Source organism: Medicago sativa, chromosome 4, assembly GCF_051527215.1.
Source record: "Medicago sativa cultivar Bolivia chromosome 4, Bolivia_mono, whole genome shotgun sequence".
Classification (NCBI taxonomy): Eukaryota; Viridiplantae; Streptophyta; class Magnoliopsida; order Fabales; family Fabaceae; genus Medicago; species Medicago sativa.
The window spans coordinates 4998311-5018357 of NC_140752.1; the positions used below are offsets into that span (position 1 = coordinate 4998311).

At 36.0% G+C, this 20047-nt stretch overlaps 1 protein-coding gene across 2 annotated transcripts; it reads left to right on the forward strand.

Annotated features, from left to right (window-relative positions):
* The first annotated feature begins 12199 nt into the window (after positions 1-12199).
* LOC146925679 (RNA-binding (RRM/RBD/RNP motifs) family protein) lies at positions 12200-16243 on the forward strand. 2 transcript variants are annotated; one of them, XM_085706837.1, is made up of 8 exons: positions 12200-12413; positions 12482-12737; positions 13196-13325; positions 13627-13741; positions 14773-14864; positions 14973-15042; positions 15138-15220; positions 15663-16243. In XM_085706837.1, exons 1-8 carry the CDS (start codon positions 12312-12314, stop codon positions 15757-15759), a joined length of 945 nt encoding a protein of 314 aa, XP_085562963.1. In that variant the 5' UTR covers positions 12200-12311; the 3' UTR covers positions 15760-16243. The 2 variants fall into 2 exon arrangements, with proteins under 2 accessions (XP_085562963.1, XP_085562964.1); XM_085706838.1 differs by having other exon boundaries at positions 13202-13325.
* The last annotated feature ends 3804 nt before the right edge of the window (positions 16244-20047 follow it).

Sequence of the window (20047 nt, forward strand, 5' to 3'; positions counted from 1 at the left end):
GAGTCTTTCGTTCAGCGTTCTTGCATTACCAAATCTCTAGGTCTTCACTCCTTTATATAGAGGTGTGAAAGAGACGTTGTGAAATTGCCAGCGCACCAAAGAGTCGTTGTTGAAGCTTGATCTTTCACCAATGATATATTGCCTGATTTGGTTGTTGTCCTATGAAGAACAAATTTGAAATCCATTCCTTATCCAAAGGAACATCTATGCAGGCGAAACCGTATTCTGGAGCTGTTTTCTTGTCCTGTAGCGTGGACACAAAACAGAGTAGTGGAGAACGTGGTTGTACAATTCGTACAAAGTACAATGTCAACGCTTTCGTCCAAATTGCAAACACACGCCTTCAAACACCTTTGAAATGACCGTTGCAAACTCCACTAATCCTTTGTTTGTGTTTTCGAATCCAATAGACAGCTTTTGCATTGATAATTCTTCAATTCTTGATTCTTTGCAAATCCAGTTGATATTCAGCTTCTGGTGAAATGGCTTCTGATGAGGCAGCTTCTGATGATGCAGCTTCTGATGATATGACTTCTGCAGCTTCTGATGACGCAGCTTCTGATGATGTGGCTTCTGGACCTCTTGTCTTCAGAAGCACTCTTCTTCAGGAGCAGCTTACTTCAGGAGCGCTATTTCTTCAGGAGCAGCTTGACTTCAGGAGCGCTTTTTCTCTTCAGTAGCAAGTTGCCTTCAGGAGCGTCCAAGCTTCAAATTTTTGTTGTTTCCATAGCTCTTTATTTGCTCATTCAGAACCAATGATGATGTAACTTTATAATTATGGTCCTGTACACTTGAACAAATATTAGCTAGTCCAATTTACAATTTTTAATACCTTGTTATCATCAAAACCCTTTAAGGTTCATTGTTAAACACATTTTGTTCCAACAATCTCCCCCTTTTTGATGATGACAAACAAAAGTATTTAAAATTGATCAATTGTTGTTAATCTAATTAACAAGTTGATTTTGGGGTTCTGAGGTTTGTAAGCTCAGAATCTGAGGTTTGTAAGCTCAAACTCCCCCTGAGTCTGATAGTCTTTAAGGTGAGGTTTGTAAGCTCCCCCTAAGTTCTATCCAGGTTAATTAAATTCATTTTTCGCGCAATAAAATTATCAGAGCTTAAAAACAAAATTGAATCATTGAAAGAATTAACTTATAGATAAGAAGAATGGTTCAATTAATTTTACTTGAATTTTGATACTCCTTCGTTCGTTCATAGCTTATACCAATAAGGTAAGAAAAAATGATAGAAGTTTTTCAAAAATTTCAAATGCCATTAATGGGGCTCAGAGCCTTTAAATACTTGTCACATATACTCCCCCTTTTGTCATTATCAAAAAAAATTAAAATAAGCATAAAAGACAAAAAGATTTGAGAAAAACTCAAACAAAAGAGAGTATAAAAGAAAGTGAACTAAATAAGTCAGAGCAAAATATATGAACATGTATATCAATTGTCAGAAGCAGCTAAACAGTCAGAATCAGTAAGCATTCAGAAGCAAAGAGAATTAAATCAGAATGGTTTCAGAAGCAAGGACTAGGAATTTAAAACAAACAACAAACAAAAAGAAAAACACAAGGGTGTGCAACTAAGGGTTGGTTTGATGTTGTTTCTTCATCTCCTCCATTTCTTCAATCTTCTTCTGCAACAGTTCTTCAAGCTGTTGTTGCCTCTGGAGAAGAGCCTGTTCCCTTTCCTTAGCTTCTTGCTGCTGTTGTGCCATCTGTTTCTTCAGAAGCTTACACAACCTGGCTTCTCTGGTCAAGTAGTCCGTTTCTGAGAAGAAAGGCTGGTTTGCCAGGAGCAGTGTAGAACTTCTTACTCTGAGACTCTGATTCAGATGCTCCATTAACTTCCTGACAGAAGCTTCCTTGCTTCTGATGCACTTAGCCCTTATGTTTTCAATTAGCTCAGTTGCCCGGTTCTGAAGAGATGCCCAGGAGTCATCATATGCACTTGTGAGATCAATTGTCCTTCGTTGATCCACAAGATTATGCAACTGACTCAGGATTGAGAGAAGCTCAGAATTAATATATCTAGATTCCAGGATGTTTGAGGGTGGTTGTTCAAGGATTTAAAGATCAGAATCACTGATTTCCAAATCTTGAACAGGGTTAGGAACTGGAATGGTAAAGTGTGTTTGTGTGTTTGAAGATGAAGGCTGGTCAGAGGCAATGTGAGTGGTAGAGGTTGAGGCTTGAACATTGACTAGAGAGATGTCAACATCCATGGGAGTTGGTTCTGGGGAGTGTTCAGGTAAAGGTTGAAATTCAGTTTCAGTTGGTGGTTGTTGTGGTGAAGATGATGTTTGAGTGTTGAGTTGGGGGTCAATGGTAGCTGTTGGTGATTGTGGAGGTGTTGTGGGTTTATGTGGTTCAGGTGTTTGTTGATGGGGGTTTTCTGAAACAACATTTTCAGAAGCAGCTGCTTCTGGAGTTGCTTCAGAGGCCTTTTCTGAAGTAAATCTGTCTATGGGTAACTCACCTGAGTAGTGGAGAGCAAGATTGTCTAAGACAGAAGTGTCTTCTATTGGTTCAGGTGCTGATGGTGAAGAGGGTGAAATGGGGAGAGAGGTGACTGGAATCTGAATTACCTGATCTGCAGGGCCAGCTTCAGAAGTGATCTTTTGTGGATCAGCAGCTTGAGGAACTACTTCTGAAGTTCCCTCTTCTGGAGCATTTTCAAAAATGAGCATCATATCGTCTTCCTCATTGTCTTCAGTAGGCTTACCAGCAATGGCTCTTACTTCAGCCAATTTATCTTTGTAGAACCTATCACAATCTTCCAATCCCAAGGCCTTGAGCTTTTCATCTCTTTGATGAATGTATTGTGCTTTTTGTTCCTTTCTGTCTGATATAAGATCAGAAGCACGTTCATCTGCCATCCTTTTCCTTATTGGAGTCATCTCAACCATAGGACTCACAAGTTGAAGGGGAGCCTTCTTCTTCTTCAGCTTGGGATCAGCCTCTTCTTTCTCCATTTCTTCAAGAGCTTCCTCCAGATGCTCTTGGGTGATTACCAAATCTGCCTTACCTTTTCTTCTTTTCTGAGGAATAGAGGCAGCACCAACCTTCTGCATCTTTCCTTTTTCCTTGATAGAAACAGGTTTAGCAGCTTCTGACTCAGTACTAGTTCTGGCCTTATTTCCTTTAGTAGGAGCAGCATCAGATTCAGAACTAGTTCTGGCCCTTTTTCCTTTAGGTGCATCAGAAACAGCAGCTTCTGACACAGCAACTGCTTTGGCCTTCTTGCCTTTCCCTTTAGCAAGAGCAGCTTCCTCCTGAGACCTCGCATCTTCCTCCAAGACGTACTCAGCTACTAATCTAGCTAAGTGTTCAGGATTACTTTCCTTAACTATGGAAGGAAAGTCCCTGATAATCTCAGATTCTTCTGTGGTCAACTCCAACCATTTCTCATCTTTAGGAGCTGTCTTGAAAAAGTGCATTGAATGCAAAGTCTTGCTACTGATAGTCTTCTCTGCAGTAGAAACTTCGAAGCATTTATCAGAAGCATCCCTTGTTCTTCTCAACAAATCCAGCACCTTCCCTTGATAAAAGATCTCAGAGAGCAATCTTCCATAGGGCACTTGTTTCCTTCCTTTGACTGTGCTTTCATTAATAGCCCAGCAGAGATGATCCAATACATATCTTGGAAAGTTTATCTTTTCCAGATTGGTCATGAAGTAGATTGCTAGCTTCTGTTGGTTGTTGGGTTGATCAGACCCACCTGCTCTTTGAAAGAAGCAATCGTTGCTGAATTTCACCAACATTCTATTGTGAATCTCCATTTCAGAAGGCTTAGCATCTTTGTTACCACCCAGAAGAGTGTTGTAGTAGTTTTGCAGCAGGACATCATCCTTCTTAACAATTTCTTGAAACCTCCCTTCTGCATCCATTCTACAAGCTTTAGCAACAATCTCCTCTGTGATGATTACGGGAATACCCATCACTTCAGACCTTATCTCAAGGCTACTGAAGGAAGTGGGATTCAACTCAATCTCCTTCTTTCCTTTCTTCGACCCAGCTGGTTTATCTGCTGCCTTCACAGACTTTCTATTGACAATTTCAGCCCTTAACCAGAAATCTTTGACCAAGTTCACATATGTTGGCCCATTTAGCATGTTGAAGTAGCCAGACAGTTTCTGAGTTTCTACGTAGCCTTCCATGTCCACTTCGTACTTCATGAGTGAAGTGAAGTCCACTGGTGATTCTACTTGGACGATTAAGGATTTCCATGGAATATCCATAGTCTTCTCTTTGTAGATGGACCCAGATTCTGATACGCTTTGCTTGTTTGATGTAGGTTCTGAAACTTTTGAGCTTGATGATGCCATTTGATGATTGACGAAGATTTGAAGAAGATGAAGATTTTAGGGTTCTAAGGTTGAGAGAATGCGCTTACTTCGCAAGAGGTTTGAGAGCAAATGTGTTTGTTGTGAGTGAGTAGTGTGTGAATTGACAAAGTGTTAAAAGTAAAACGATTGCAATTCAAAAGAGACAAACAAACATAACATTAATGACAAAATTGGGGGCGCGTGAAAAGTACTTTCAAAGCTTTTAAATCATCATTGCCCTTTTAGTTATACACCAACACATACAGACCACGTAAGAAGTTCACAGAGTAACTACCCAGTTAGTGGGCCAGAAGTTACTTTTTAAAAGGTAACTTCCAACGTTTCCACTAATTCAACTATTCAGAAGCAACAAATCCAGCTTCTGGACTTCAGATGCTGACGTCATCATCAGAAGCGAGTTTTCCTCAGAACCTCAATAAAGAGCTTCTGATGGACTACCGCTTCTGAACTAACTTCAGAACCTAAAATCCTATTCAGGAGCAAGCAAGCATTTAATCGGATACAAAGTGCATGTTCAAATTTTTCTTTATAAAATCAAATCTTTCAACAGTTAAAGGCTTAGTAAATATATCAGCCCATTGATTTTCAGTATCAATGAATTGTATATCTAAAATTTCTTTTTGAACATAATCTCTGATAAAATGGTGTTTGATTTCAATGTGCTTCGCTCTTGAATGCAAAATTGGATTTTTAGACAAACAAATAGCAGCAGTATTATCACAATAAATGGGAATACTGTTAGCAGTTATCTGATAATCTTCCAACTGATGTTTCATCCAAAGTAGTTGTGTACAACAACTTGCAGCTGAAATGTATTCTGCTTCTGCTGTAGACATAGCAATAGTTGTTTGTCTTTTGCTAGCCCAGGATATAAGATTATCACCCAGAAATTGACAATTGCCACTGGTTGACTTTCTTTCAATCCTATCACCAGCATAATCAGCATCACAGAATCCAATTAGCTTATAATCTAAGGATTTCCTATAAAGGAGTCCAAGATTGGTCGTTCCTTTCAAATACCTGAAGATTCTCTTGACAGCAGTCATATGAGATTCTCTAGGATCTGATTGGAATCTTGCACATAAGCATACACTGAATAAAATATCTGGCCTAGATGCAGTGAGGTATAACAAAGAACCAATCATACCTCTATACAGCTTCTGATCTACTTTAGCTCCTTCATCTTCTTTGCTTAAGGTGCACGTAGGGTGCATTGGAGTGTTCATCACTTTACAATCTTCAAGTTTGAACTTCTTCAGAAGCTCCTTTGTGTACTTTGATTGATGAACATAGACTCCATCTTTGCATTGATTGATTTGAATGCCCAGGAAGAACTTCAGCTCTCCCATCATGCTCATTTCAAATTCATCCTGCATTAACTCAGAAAATTCCTTGCAAAGAGATGCATTAGTAGAACCAAATATTATATCATCAACATATATTTGCACAACAAGAATATCTTTCTCAAGGGTCCTTCTGAAGAGTGTAGTATCAACCTGTCCTCTTTTAAAATCATTTTTGATTAAGAAATTACTTAGTCTATCATACCAAGCTCTGGGAGCTTGTTTCAAGCCATATAGTGATTTCTTCAGTTTAAAAACATGGTCAGGATATTTAATATCCTCAAATCCAGGAGGTTGCTTGACATACACTTCTTCTTCTATGACACCATTTAGAAATGCACTCTTGACATCCATTTGATATAATATTATGCCATGATTAACTGCATAGGAAAGAAGTAACCTGATTGCTTCCAATCTTGCAACTGGAGCAAACGTTTCAGTGTAATCAATGCCTTCTTGTTGACTATACCCTTGTGCAACAAGTCTGGCTTTGTTTCTTGTTACTTCACCTTGCTCATTCAGATTGTTTCTGAATACCCATTTTGTTCCAATAATGTTCTTGTGCTGAGGTTTGGGTACCAGATCCCACACATCATTTCTTTGAAATTGATTCAACTCTTCTTGCATAGCTAGGATCCATCCATCATCTGAAAGTGCTTCATCAACTGTTGTAGGTTCAATCATTGAGATTAGTCCAATCATTGACTCTTCTTGTCTGAAATGTGATCTTGTTCTTCTTGGACTATCTTTGTTTCCAATGATTAGCTCTTCAGGATGTGAAGACTTGTGTTTGAATGTGTTTCTGGGAGGATCTGCTTGATGTGAGCCATCTTGTGCTTCATCAGAAGCAGCTTCATCTTGTGCTTCTGATGTGGGTTCAGCTTCTGAACTATCTTCAGATTCAGCTATCTGATCAGGTTCTGGAGTGGCTTCAGGAACCTGTATCTCTGCAGAACTTTCACCTTGCTTTGAAGTTTTATCTTCAAGCTCCTTGTCATCAAATTTAACGTGCATAGATTCTTCAACACAAAGTGTTTCTGAATTATACACTCTGTATGCCTTTGACCTTTCAGAGTAACCTAAAAAGATTCCTCTTTGGGCCTTGGCATCAAATTTCTTTAGGTAGAGCTTGTTGTTCAGAATGTAACATGTACATCCAAATTGATGAAAGTAAGAGATATTGGGTTTTCTTCCTTTAAAGAGTTCATATGCTGTTTTCTCCAAAATAGGTCTAATATAGATCCGGTTTTGAACATAGCATGCTGTATTCACTGCTTCTGCCCAAAAATGTTTTGGTAAATTGTTTTCATGAATCATGGTTCTGGCCATTTCTTGTAAGGTTCTATTCTTTCTCTCTACAACCCCATTTTGTTGTGGTGTTCTAGGAGAAGAGAACTCATGGAAAATTCCATGTTTTTCACAAAAAGCTTCAAATGGCTCATTTTCAAATTCTCCACCATGATCACTTCTGACTTTCAAAATTTTTGATTCTTTTTCAGATTGAATTTGAGTGCAGAAGCTACTGAATACATCACACGCAACATCTTTACTCTTTATGAATTTCACCCAAGTCCATCTGCTGTAATCATCAACAATGACTAATCCATATCTACTTCCATATAGGGATGCAGTACTCACTGGTCCAAATAAATCAATATGGAGTAATTCTAAAGGTCTTGAGGTTGAAACAATGTCTTTGGTTTTAAAAGATGATTTCACAATTTTCCCTCTCTGACATGCACCACAGAGTGCATCTGAATGATAGTCAATGTCTGGTAGCCCTTTCACAAGTTGTAACTTACTAAGCTTAGAGATTAACCTCCAGTTAGCATGTCCCAACCTTCTGTGCCACATCCATTTCTTATCATTCACTGATAGTAGGCACATCACCTTCTGATCAGCCAGTTCAGAAAAATTGATTTTATAGACATTGTCAACTCTCTTTCCTTTGAACACAATGGATTTGTCTTCCTTGTTGATTACTGTACAGTTGGGTTTTTCAAAAAGCACATCATAACCATTATCACAAAATTGACTAATGCTCAAAAGGTTATGTTCAAGACCATCTACCAACCATACATTATTAATTGAGGTAGAGGAGTTACCAATAGTTCCTGTACCTATGATCTTGCCTGACTGGTTGCCTCCAAATTTCACATTTCCTCCCTCTTTCATTGTTAGGCTGAGGAACATGGACTTGTCTCCTGTCATGTGTCTTGAGCAACCACTGTCTAGGTACCATGATCTTTGCTTTGGCACTGCTCTTAGACATACCTGCATCATTGACATTTTTAGATTTAGGTACCCATTGTTCTATGGGTCCTGGAAGGTTAGTACTTAAGGCTTTACTCTTCACTTCTTGTACCTTGTGCTGTGAGTTGGGTTGCTTCTGATTAACCATCACCTTAGGTTTTGGTACTTCAGAAGCAGTAACTGTCTTCTTCTGAAACTTAGACTTCAGAACCCCAGATTTTGGTTTCACCAGACTCTGAGGAATAGGTTCTGATCTTTTCAGGATCCTAACCTTTGAAGTTTTGGAATCAGATTTGATCATAGCCTTTGACTTAGAGTTCTTTGGCTTTGAAGTAATCTTAGCCTTAGAACTAGAAGCTTCAGGTTCTGATTGAACAACAGTTTCCAACTCAGCCCCTTCTGGTACAAAGAATGTTTTCAGACCTTCCTTGATGCATTCACAACAAGACTTTAGATTGGTTTTCTCCAGTTTCACTTCTGGAAAGCCAATTCCTCTGCCATTGTTCTTGTAAATGCTATAAATCATAGAAGCCACTCTGCTTCTGTCAATGCCAGATATAATAAAATCTTCAAGAGCAATTTCATGGTTACTTAAAGGTTTTTCATTACACTTTTCTTGTAGCTTCTGACATAAGAACCTGAGCTGATCTTCATATGTTTTACACATGAAGTCAAAGCCCCTAAGTCCTTGTTCAGAAGCTTTCAGATCCAATAAAGTTGATTTTTGCTGTTGTACCAAATCAGCATATTTTTCTTTTAAATCCTTCAACTCATTGGTTCTTACTTCAAAATGTGTAAGAAGTTCTTTAAGTGACTCAACAAGTTCATCTCTGGGAATTTTGGAATATACCTCGTTTTCATCTTCTGAGTCTGAATCTGACCCAGCTTCTGAAGTTGCTGTTGCTACCAACCCAACAGCTACCTTTGCATCTTCATCAGCTTCCTCTTTATCAGATCCAGATTCACTACCCAAATCATCCCAGGTTGCCATTAAACTCTGCTTAATCTGCTTCTTGAATTTGCTTGGTTTGAATGTAGACCTCTTTGACTTGTCCTTTGACTTTTCTCTTTGAAGATCAGGGCATTCAGCAATGAAGTGACCTGGCTTCTTACAGTTGAAGCATCCCTTCTGATCTTCTTTCCTTGAGCTTCTGGAGTTACCCCTTCTGGAGAGAAACTTTCTGTTCTTCTTGGCCAGATATTGAAGTCTGTTTGAGAGCATGGCCATTTCTGCAGCATCTGGTTCAGAATCTGAACTTGACTGTTCTTCCTCTTCAGATTCAACCACTTTGAGAGCTTTTGATGACTTGCCTTTGGATGGAAGAGCTATTGATTTACTCTTCTTAGTAGACTCATGTTCATTAAGACTTAACTCATGAACTTTGAGAGAACTAACAAGATCTTCGACACTTAAAGTGTTTAAATCTTTAGCTTCCTCAATGGCAGTCACCTTTGGTCTCCATCTGGCAGGTAAGCTTCTGAGTATCTTGCTTACATGATCAGAAGCAACATAGCTCTTCTTTAGAATCTGTAGCCCAGAAACTAAGGTTTGAAACCTTGAGTACATTTCCTCAATAGTTTCATCATCCTTCATCTTGAATAACTCATACTGATGTACAAGCAGGAGAGCCTTTGCTTCTTTGACCTTCTTGCTCCCTTCATAATTTGAACAGAGAGAAGCAAACATAGCTTTAGCAGTGGATTTTTCACTCATCTTCATGTATTCTGCTTTGGGTATGGCAGTGACAAGAGCTCCTCTGATAATATGATGCTTCTTGTAAAGTTTCCTCAGTTCTGGAGTATGTTTCTTTCTATCCACAGCAGCTCCTTCTTCATCAAGGACTAAATCACCAACACCATCTTCCAGAATATCCCATAATTCTTTATCTAGGCTCATGATGTAACTGTAAAAGTTGGTCTTCCACCAAGAGAACTCTTCAACATCTCCATTGAACTTTGGAACTTTTCCAATACTGGTTTTCTTACTATCACTATAATCATGTGAAACATTTTTATAGCTAGTATCACTAGAACCAGAACCATTAGGAGGAGGAGTAGTCATGTTTTTCTCAGATCTTTGACTGTTGCACGGTTAAGTGTTACACAACAAACCAGGCTCTGATACCAATTGAAGGTGAGAAAAACACAAGAAGGGGGGTTGAATTGTGTTTTAGAAAAATTCTTCGTTTCTCCTAAAAACTGAACACACTGATCAGAAGCTAAGTGAGACAGCTTCTGAAGTGATAATCAGAATCTAAATGCAGCGGAATAAAACAGAGAGAGAGAGAAGAAGAACGACACAAAGCAATTATACTGGTTCCTTCCACAATTCGGAAGTAGTCCAGTCCCCCTTGCACTTCCAAGGAGATTTCACTATGAGTAATATCTGATTACAAATGCTCAAGCACACAAGCAAGAGACTTCCAATGCTCAAGCACACAAGCAAGAGACTTCCTTTGCTCAAGAACACAATCAAGAGACTTCCTGCTCAAGCACAACTGCAAGAGACTTCTTAACTAAACAAAATTACACAGAAAATTGTTTAAGGTTGAACACTTGATATACAATCAGAGGTGCTCACAATACAAATCAGATACAGACTCAATGGACTTAAGAATTTCTAAGATATGACTTGAGACACAGAAATTCTAAGTGAATGCAGAACAATTTCAGCAGAGGTTTGGTACTTGTGAAAATCTTGTGAGTCTTTCGTTCAGCGTTCTTGCATTACCAAATCTCTAGGTCTTCACTCCTTTATATAGAGGTGTGAAAGAGACGTTGTGAAATTGCCAGCGCACCAAAGAGTCGTTGTTGAAGCTTGATCTTTCACCAATGATATATTGCCTGATTTGGTTGTTGTCCTATGAAGAACAAATTTGAAATCCATTCCTTATCCAAAGGAACATCTATGCAGGCGAAACCGTATTCTGGAGCTGTTTTCTTGTCCTGTAGCGTGGACACAAAACAGAGTAGTGGAGAACGTGGTTGTACAATTCGTACAAAGTACAATGTCAACGCTTTCGTCCAAATTGCAAACACACGCCTTCAAACACCTTTGAAATGACCGTTGCAAACTCCACTAATCCTTTGTTTGTGTTTTCGAATCCAATAGACAGCTTTTGCATTGATAATTCTTCAATTCTTGATTCTTTGCAAATCCAGTTGATATTCAGCTTCTGGTGAAATGGCTTCTGATGAGGCAGCTTCTGATGATGTGGCTTCTGGACCTCTTGTCTTCAGAAGCACTCTTCTTCAGGAGCAGCTTACTTCAGGAGCGCTATTTCTTCAGGAGCAGCTTGACTTCAGGAGCGCTTTTTCTCTTCAGTAGCAAGTTGCCTTCAGGAGCGTCCAAGCTTCAAATTTTTGTTGTTTCCATAGCTCTTTATTTGCTCATTCAGAACCAATGATGATGTAACTTTATAATTATGGTCCTGTACACTTGAACAAATATTAGCTAGTCCAATTTACAATTTTTAATACCTTGTTATCATCAAAACCCTTTAAGGTTCATTGTTAAACACATTTTGTTCCAACATAATCTTCTATTTAAATTGAAAATAACACCGTATAATGATTATTAGCCACTGAAATCAAAATTAGCAATTATTTTTACTAAAGACGTGTTTTTTAAATTAGAAATAGAAACATGGAACATGAGTTTTTACTTAAAAATTGAAACATGAAACATGTTTATTTTTCTTTTTAGAGTGGAGGTGAGGATATTGAGCAATAGTTTTTTTCTTGAGGCCCATCCATTTGAGAGGCCCAGCTCGGTTGAACTCTTTGCACTCCCCAAAGAACGGCTCTATATATATATATATTGAAAAAATTTACACAGTCATATTTCCTCAAAATTTAATCAGCATATTCTGTAAAAAAATAATAATGAATATATTCTGTCATTATACATATACCATTGTTATACATATATCATTAGATGTGTACTAATTAAACTCATTTTTTAATCAAGTTTACACAATTATATAAGTTTTTATTTTTCAAGTAAGAGTGGTACCTTAAGTTGCTAAAAAAGAGTTTATAAGATAAGATAAAAATCCTTAAAAAATATAAGATAAATTATTTCCCACACCCTAATTTTTTTTATAAAAAAATAGGATACTTTTTGTTTTTAAAGGAAAAAATAGGATAAATTATTATAGTCATTAATTGTTGTCACCACAAAAAAAAAAAAGTGATTAATTGTTGTGCTCGACTCGATCGATCACAAGAAAAAAAGAAAAAGAAGAGAGGTGCATCTTCCACTTCAACTTGAACTTGAGAAGTGTTTAGAGTAAAACGACACCGGATTTACTTCAAAAGTTAGGGTTAGGTTTTCTTTGATTTGTGAATTTTGATTCATTCATGGCAGCCAACGGCATCCACCCTTACCACCAGCAATGGCCTCCCGCCGCCGCTCCTCCTCCTCCTCAACCCACCGCTATTCCTTCTCCTTCTTCCGAAGAGGTAGTACTTCCTTCACTCTTCTTCTATTATTTATTTCAATTCAATTCAATTCAATTATACTTTTTCAGGTTCGAACCATATTTATAACGGGTCTTCCAGAAGATGTTAAAGAGAGAGAACTTCAAAACCTTTGTCGATGGTTACCTGGTTTTGAAGCTTCTCAGTTGAATTTCAAAGCCGAAAAGCCTATGGGTTTTGCTCTCTTCAATTCTCCTCATCAAGCTATTGCTGCTAAAGATATTCTTCAGGATATGCTTTTTGATCCCGAGGCTAAATCTGTTCTTCATACTGAGATGGCTAAGAAAAATCTCTTTGTTAAACGAGGTCATAATTCAATTCAATTCAATTCAATTCAATTTTTATTCAATTATGTGGCACTGTTACTACTTCTGATCGAAGACATGACTCAAGTGTCTAGTGTCTGACAATCACCGACATTGACACTTCTGCTGATGGCAGATGTGTCATGTCTCATACCGACACATGTGATTATTTTAAATTAAATTATGTTATTTTCTCAAATTATGTGTCTGTGTCATGTTTGGTTTCCTTGTACGTGATTCATAGTTGAATCTCACAATAAGTGCATGTTTGGAATGACGGTGATTTAGACTAAATTATGGTATTGGTGATACTGTGATTTGTTGAAACTCCAAGGTAGAGGTTTGTTCAAATCATGGTGACACACTGTGATTCTGCCAAACTTAACTCCGAATTCAAACACGCACTAAGACATTTCATTGTAAATTATATAAGTTTACTTATTTTGATTTTTTTTGTAGGAATAGGAGCTGATGCAGTTGCTTTTGATCAAAGTAAACGGTTACGAACAGCTGGGGATTATAATCATACTGGTTATGTAACTCCGTCTCCTTTTCATCCTCCGCCACCACCTGTTTGGGGACCACATGGGTAAACTAACACAAACATCATCTATATATGTGTGTGTGTGACATATGATATGTAAAAACAATGTTGTCAAATAGTGGCTATAGCGTAGCAGAATTTGAACAACTCACTATTGTTTCGTGATTTGCTATTTAGTACAAAATGTTGTGAAATAGTTGCTATAGGGGATTATACCACTATTGTTCAGTGCAATTAGAAAAACCGATATTTTCCGCGGTCTGCAATTGTCAACATTGATAAAAAAAAAAAAATTGTTTGTTTCTCCATATTATTAACTGAAAGTTTGTTTGTTTTTATGGTCTAGATATATGGCTCCACCACCTCCTCCTCCGTATGATCCATATGCAGGCTATCCTGTTGCACAAGTACCAATGCCTGCTCCTGTGTCTATCTCACCTAGCAGTTATGTTCCAATTCAGGTGAGAATGGCTTTAAACTGTTAATGCTACTTTGGTTTCACTCATCTTCATGTTAATTGTTATATCATTACTCCTTCGTGTGCAATTTTGAGCTCGTGATTTATAAAGATAAGGCGGAATTTTTTAATATTCCGTTAGCTATAAGCTCTGTAATGTTTGCTTGTATGTCTTTTGTTTTACTCTTTCCGTTTCATAATGAGTGTCACTTTAGGGAAAAAAAATTTGTTTCAAAATGAATGTCACTTTACATTTTCAATGCAACTTTAATTTATTTTTCCAACTTTGCCCTCAATAATTACTCCAACTTTTCTCTCAGAATTTTCAATGCAACTTTAAGTTTGTCTTTCTCTAATAAAGTAAGGGTAGTTTAGTAAAAGTGTTATGTCTATTAATTATTTCATTCCATTTCTTAATCTATGTGCCAAAATGGAGGGCGAAAGACAACCTTAAACGACACTCATTGTGAAATGGAGGGAGTAGTTGAAAAGGGCTTGATATTTTCTCTTGTTGGTATAATTATTACCATTCAACTGTTAGAAATTGATCACGCAACTTATCTACTTATTAATGTGCTCATGAACTGTCCTTGAAGTCCTGAACGGGCACAGAAGAGTTCTAAAATTGTATCTCAAAGTGAATATGGGAGGGGAAGCATTTGTCTTTGTTTTGTCGGATGTCTTGTTGACTTAATTGCTATATTCTGCTTGGATTTAGAATCATATTTTAAAGATTACATCTCTATTTTAACTACCAAAGAAGGCAAGATTAAAGCAACTAATACCTCTAAATTGCTGAATGAATGTTTAAATGTGTTATGTACATCCTACTGGAAAAAATATGATGTTTAAAGGGTCAAACAGAAGTATTATTTGTTCGAAGTATATTCATAGTTGGTTTTACCTTAGTTATTATCATGCAGTGATGTTTGTTTTGCTCTGTTATCTAATAAATGTTTTTTTATACTTCCGTTAATATTGTTTATCAATGATAGATATTGAATGCAATGTGTTAACATTAAATTTTCTGTACAGAACACTAAAGATAACCCTCCTTGCAACACCCTGTTTATTGGGAACTTGGGAGAGAACATTAATGAGGAAGAAGTGAGGGGCCTTTTCAGTGTGTATGTAAAACTTATCCTTTGACACAGCTCTTCTGTTCAGTTTATGTAGCATTTTCTATGCCGTGTCATATATTGGATTAATCTGTTGAACTTGGCTTTGTAATGCAGACAACCTGGCTTTAAGCAAATGAAGATTATAAGGCAGGAGAGGCATACAGTTTGCTTCATTGAGTTTGAAGTCTGTAAACTTTGTTCATATTTGTGCCTTTTATTGTCTGGATCTTTTCTGACTTATGTTTATGCTAATACTTGGTATCCAATAACCTATTGCAGGATGTGAATAGTGCTACAAATGTGCACCACAATCTGCAGGGTGCTGTTATCCCAAGTTCTGGTTCAATTGGCATGCGGATACAATATCCTTTTTTATTGTGGAGCATCTGAAGCTTTGTTTTCTTGATTTTTTTCTTTCATTCATATGTTCATTCTCTATTAACCCAGCATCTGGGGTTTATGACTGGGAAATAGTAGAATACATTAGAAATTTTTGCTTATTTGCTTGCTTGCACTTATTCCAACTTACCATGTATTTTTCATCACTGATACTGGAACCGTGAGTTTCTTTCATTTGTTTTTTCAATGGTTTTTCAATGCCAAAACTAAGTATTGGTAAATTCAGGGCTGAAGCCTTATATTTTTCAATGCCAAAACTAAGTATTGGTAAATTCAATGGTTTCTCTCAATGTGCATTCAAAAAACACTCATACTTTGCATTCAATTTGGTATAAAACTGCTTGTGGTTTCTCCATTCTGTTGTAGGCAAGGAATTCTTTTGTACTTTTCTTGACTTCTTAGCAGATATTCCAAAAATCCATTTGGAAAAAGAAAAGATGGAACCTACCCTATGGCTGTTCCTGGTGCCAATGGAGCTCCAGTAGCAATGACTTATCAGTAGCTTGAAGGGGATGTACTCTGTTCTTTATGCTTCAACCAATATTACTACATTATAGGATGCATCTTGCAGCTGTTTCATGCATCCATTGATTATCAAGTCATCGCCATTATCATCCCTGCTCATGTTAATGAATGCACAGTGGCATCATATACATTCATTTGGCTATGTTATACTAATATCAGACATGCATTTATCGGCAGCATGTGTTGTTTCCCAGATTAGTTTCATAGGTGTTTAGATGGCGTTATCATTTGTAGGAACTGTGCATGTGTCTAAATTTTGTTTGAAATGTGCTTTATGGTCATTAGACTTTTCTGTATACATTGGTATTTAGGGATGCTTATCCAAACAGGCATTGGTATCTGCTTCCAACTTTAGGTTCATGTGTTGTTTATTTGACATGACATATTATTGTGATGCTTTCTTTATTTTCATGGCATGGCTTGACATGACATCAATGATCCATCTACCCTTTCCACTCTCATTATCATTGTCATTACACCACTTTTTTAGCCTCCTGTTTTTCAAATTTAGTTTATGTGAACTGGGGGCGTACTTTAGGCGATAAAATATGGTGTTATAATCGGTGATTAGAAAATTAATGGTTGAAATTGGCATAACTATGTAATTAACTATGAAGTTCGTAAAATTCATTTGTTTGATTTTTGAATCACCGAATATAACTTGTATTTTGTCTTCTAAAGTACACTCCCAGGCTTTTTAAACTAGATCCACCCTGGCATTCATGACTCCATTTGATCACACAGCATTAATGTTAAATGCGTTGAAGTTAAAACTATTTAAAGGATTCTCCGGAGTTATATGTTGTCTGATTTATACAGGGTTGCAACATGACAAAGCTTCCTTTCATAATGGAAGGTCCATTTCTGCTACTGCCATATTGTTGCAGGTGATTTTTGTTTGCACGGGTAAGGTAAACTACCATCAAATTTGGTTGGAACGTCTGTTGGATATCAAGTGAAGCAGCCATTGAATTATAGGTGCCCTATGACTACGAATTTCTGATAAACCGAAAAATGTTAGTTTTTTTTGCAAGAATTGGATGTTTATACTGTCAAGTTTTGTTTGTGTAGAAGTGACTGGTAGGCTAATTATAATAGGGTTAATTATGTTTTTGATCCCTACAAAATTGCGACCTTGTAAGTTTAGTTCTTACTTAATTTTAATAGCATTTTTAATCCCTACAAAAAAAATTTGCACTCAATATTAGTCCTTACTCAATCCAAATTTGTTTAATTTATGCTTAAACTCTTAAGTTTTTCAACAATTTTTTACAGGCGTGTTAAGAACGTTATTAAAAGGTCCTCCAAAAAAAATATCGCAAAAATTTGATTTCTACATCCATATTTTTGTTACTTATATCTTAAACTTTTGTCGTTTTAAAAAATTCATATTTAATTTATTTCATGTTAAAAAATTATAGATTTTAGTAATTGAACCTTTCATAGTGTTCTAAACTTGTATAAAAAGAATCGTTAAAAAATTTAAGAGTTTAAGGATAATTAAACAAAATTTATTTTAGCAGGGACTAAAATAATAAGTAAATTTTTTTTGTAGGGATTAAAAATGCTATTAAAATTAGGTAAGGACTAAACTTACAAGGTCGCAATTTTGTAGGGACCAAAAACATAATTAACCCATTATAATACACTAGAGGATAATAGAGTCATTGTGGGGTCCTCATCCTGCCATCATTTTTTTTGGATGGGCAAATGTCATCCTGCTATCAATGATTTTAAACTTATAAAAACTTTTTGCTTTGAACTCTTTGATCTCACACACTTTGAGTTTTACGGTGGAAATGACATTTTAATATTTAGTTTTTGGGCATTAAATGAGGGCCATAAACTGTTCTAACTTGTTTTATAACAATAAAATTCTTACATTGTATCAGCATAGCTGAGCCAGTGTTCAATTCTTTCATTTGTTTTACAAAACAATTGAGAGTTATTCTAAACTATGTCTTGAAAGTGGTAGTATTCTTGCAAATGGTTTTTTTTTTTCCCAACATTTTATCTTACATTAGTGAATGGTTCATTACTCAAATTGGCTGAAAAATAATTAACTTTTTGACAGCATAAAAAAATAAAAATCAACTTGAGGTAGTTAAACTAATCTTTTAAAACAATCACAGTAGACATTTGACGAGGACCAATGCAATATAAGCAGTTATATAGTTATATTAGCATGTGGTGACTAAGTCTACCAGAAAAGTTTCTAGAGTCGTCGTGACTACTAAAAATGCGAACTTAGTTATGTATATTTAGAGGAATGCTAGCAACACTCTCTTTTGGGAACTCTCTCTAACACTCACTCTTTTATTGGGTGAAATCAATGTACAGTTAAAATTCTATAAATTAATAATGTCAGGACCGGAGAAATTTATTAATTTAAAGAGTTATTAATTTATCGATAAATTAATAATTATTAATTTAAAGAGTTTTTAAGTAATTATACTGTACATACCAAACAAAAAGGCAAATTAGTCTATGCCTCTTAGAATTATGTTGCAGCAAACCTTGGGACTCAACGTAAATTAGTAACTACTGTGTTCATATGCATTGGAAATCAATAATGATTTTTGAAGTACAGTAAATGTAAACAAGATGAACAAATGTGTTCAATGTATTCTTAATATTTTTTTTTTCAGTTTCTATGAATTATTAATTTATGATTTTCTTGGGACTGAAAATTATAAAAGGATCTCCCGAAAAATTATTATCTTATTATTTTATCGAGTTTTTCAATTTTTTACATTGGCCCAAGTCGGGACCAGACAAATTTATTATTTTAGAGAGTTTATTAATTTACCGAGTATTAAATTAAAGAGTTTCTACTGTATGTCCCACCACTTTATGTGGGTTCCATTTCCAAAGTGGTGTCCTACATTGATACCACTCAATAAAAGAGTGAGTGCTAGAGAGAGTGCTCAAAAGAGAGTGTTGCTAGCACTCCTGATATATTTATCTCCCAAGTCCCAATTGAACTGAACTTGACTTCGTTGAGAAGATAAACCCATGTATATCAGGGTAAATTACACTCTCCTTCACTAAGATTTACTTAAAAACACAAACCTCTAAATTTTGTAAGCAAGCACTAATTTCCCATAAAAAACCTTTCAACTGAACATTGTTTGTTCACTGTTAACTCCATTTTCAACAACCGTTTGTCCTTTTAGGTTTAGAGCAAGTCTTGCTTTGGTAAAAAATAACTTATTTGTAAGCATTTATATGTTATTCTCACTTAATTAGGTTGTTGCTTATCTGAAGATAGCCTAAATATATATATATGATGGTTGAACACTCATTAGAAAATGTTGATTACCAAAACAGGCCGATGTGAAACGACATTAGAGGCTATTAAAGAAAGGAGCAAAGTTGTGACAATACAACCACCTCAAACGCCACTAGCTGTTCCTTTAGAACTAAGGTTTGTGTTCTATTGGAGAAGTTACAACCTTATATGGAGAGTGGCAGTGTAAAATAAATATTAGATCCTATTAGCCCCTTTTGTGGAAGCATTTTCTTACCCCAAAGACTTATAGAGTCATTGGGAAAATTGTCGTACATCTTATCTATTCCATAAGAAAAATTATTCATTTTTGTAAATTATATCATTTGTTAGAAACTTTTAGTTTGCTGTAATTTTCAGTTACCAAAAACATCCCAATTGCAATTTTATATTGTAGCAGAATGATGGCAATGCAGTGAGTGGACATATGGGTGACCAATTAATGAAACTTTTAATGATTGAAAGTTTGAGAGACAATGCTCACAAATACATTAACATATACGAAATGAATGACGCAATTGCACTATTATTTATACTGATACTTATCAAACTATTTTCATAATTTTTTGTTAGAGTAAACAACTTAAGAAGTAATTGAATTGGAAATATTGCGAAAGTACCCAAGTTCGATCTATATATATATAGAACGATAGTTGATTATATTTTACTTAGGCTATGTTTGATAACAATGATAAGCTAGCTTATAGCTTATTGAATTAGCTTATAAGTTTGTTGGTTCAAATTGTGATGTGTTTGGTAACAAGCTTCTCTCACAAGCTTATAACTTTTTTTTGAGATGTTATTTCAAGTAGCTTTTGAACTTATAGCTTATAGTAAAATAACTACCCACATTCAAAGTTTTTTTTGATAGATACCCACATTCAAAGTTAATACCCATGTTCTCTTTTCTCGTAAAACCATCTGTGTTAGTGTTTGCTCTTATTTTTCCTTTGTATCAGCACGCATTATGCATGCA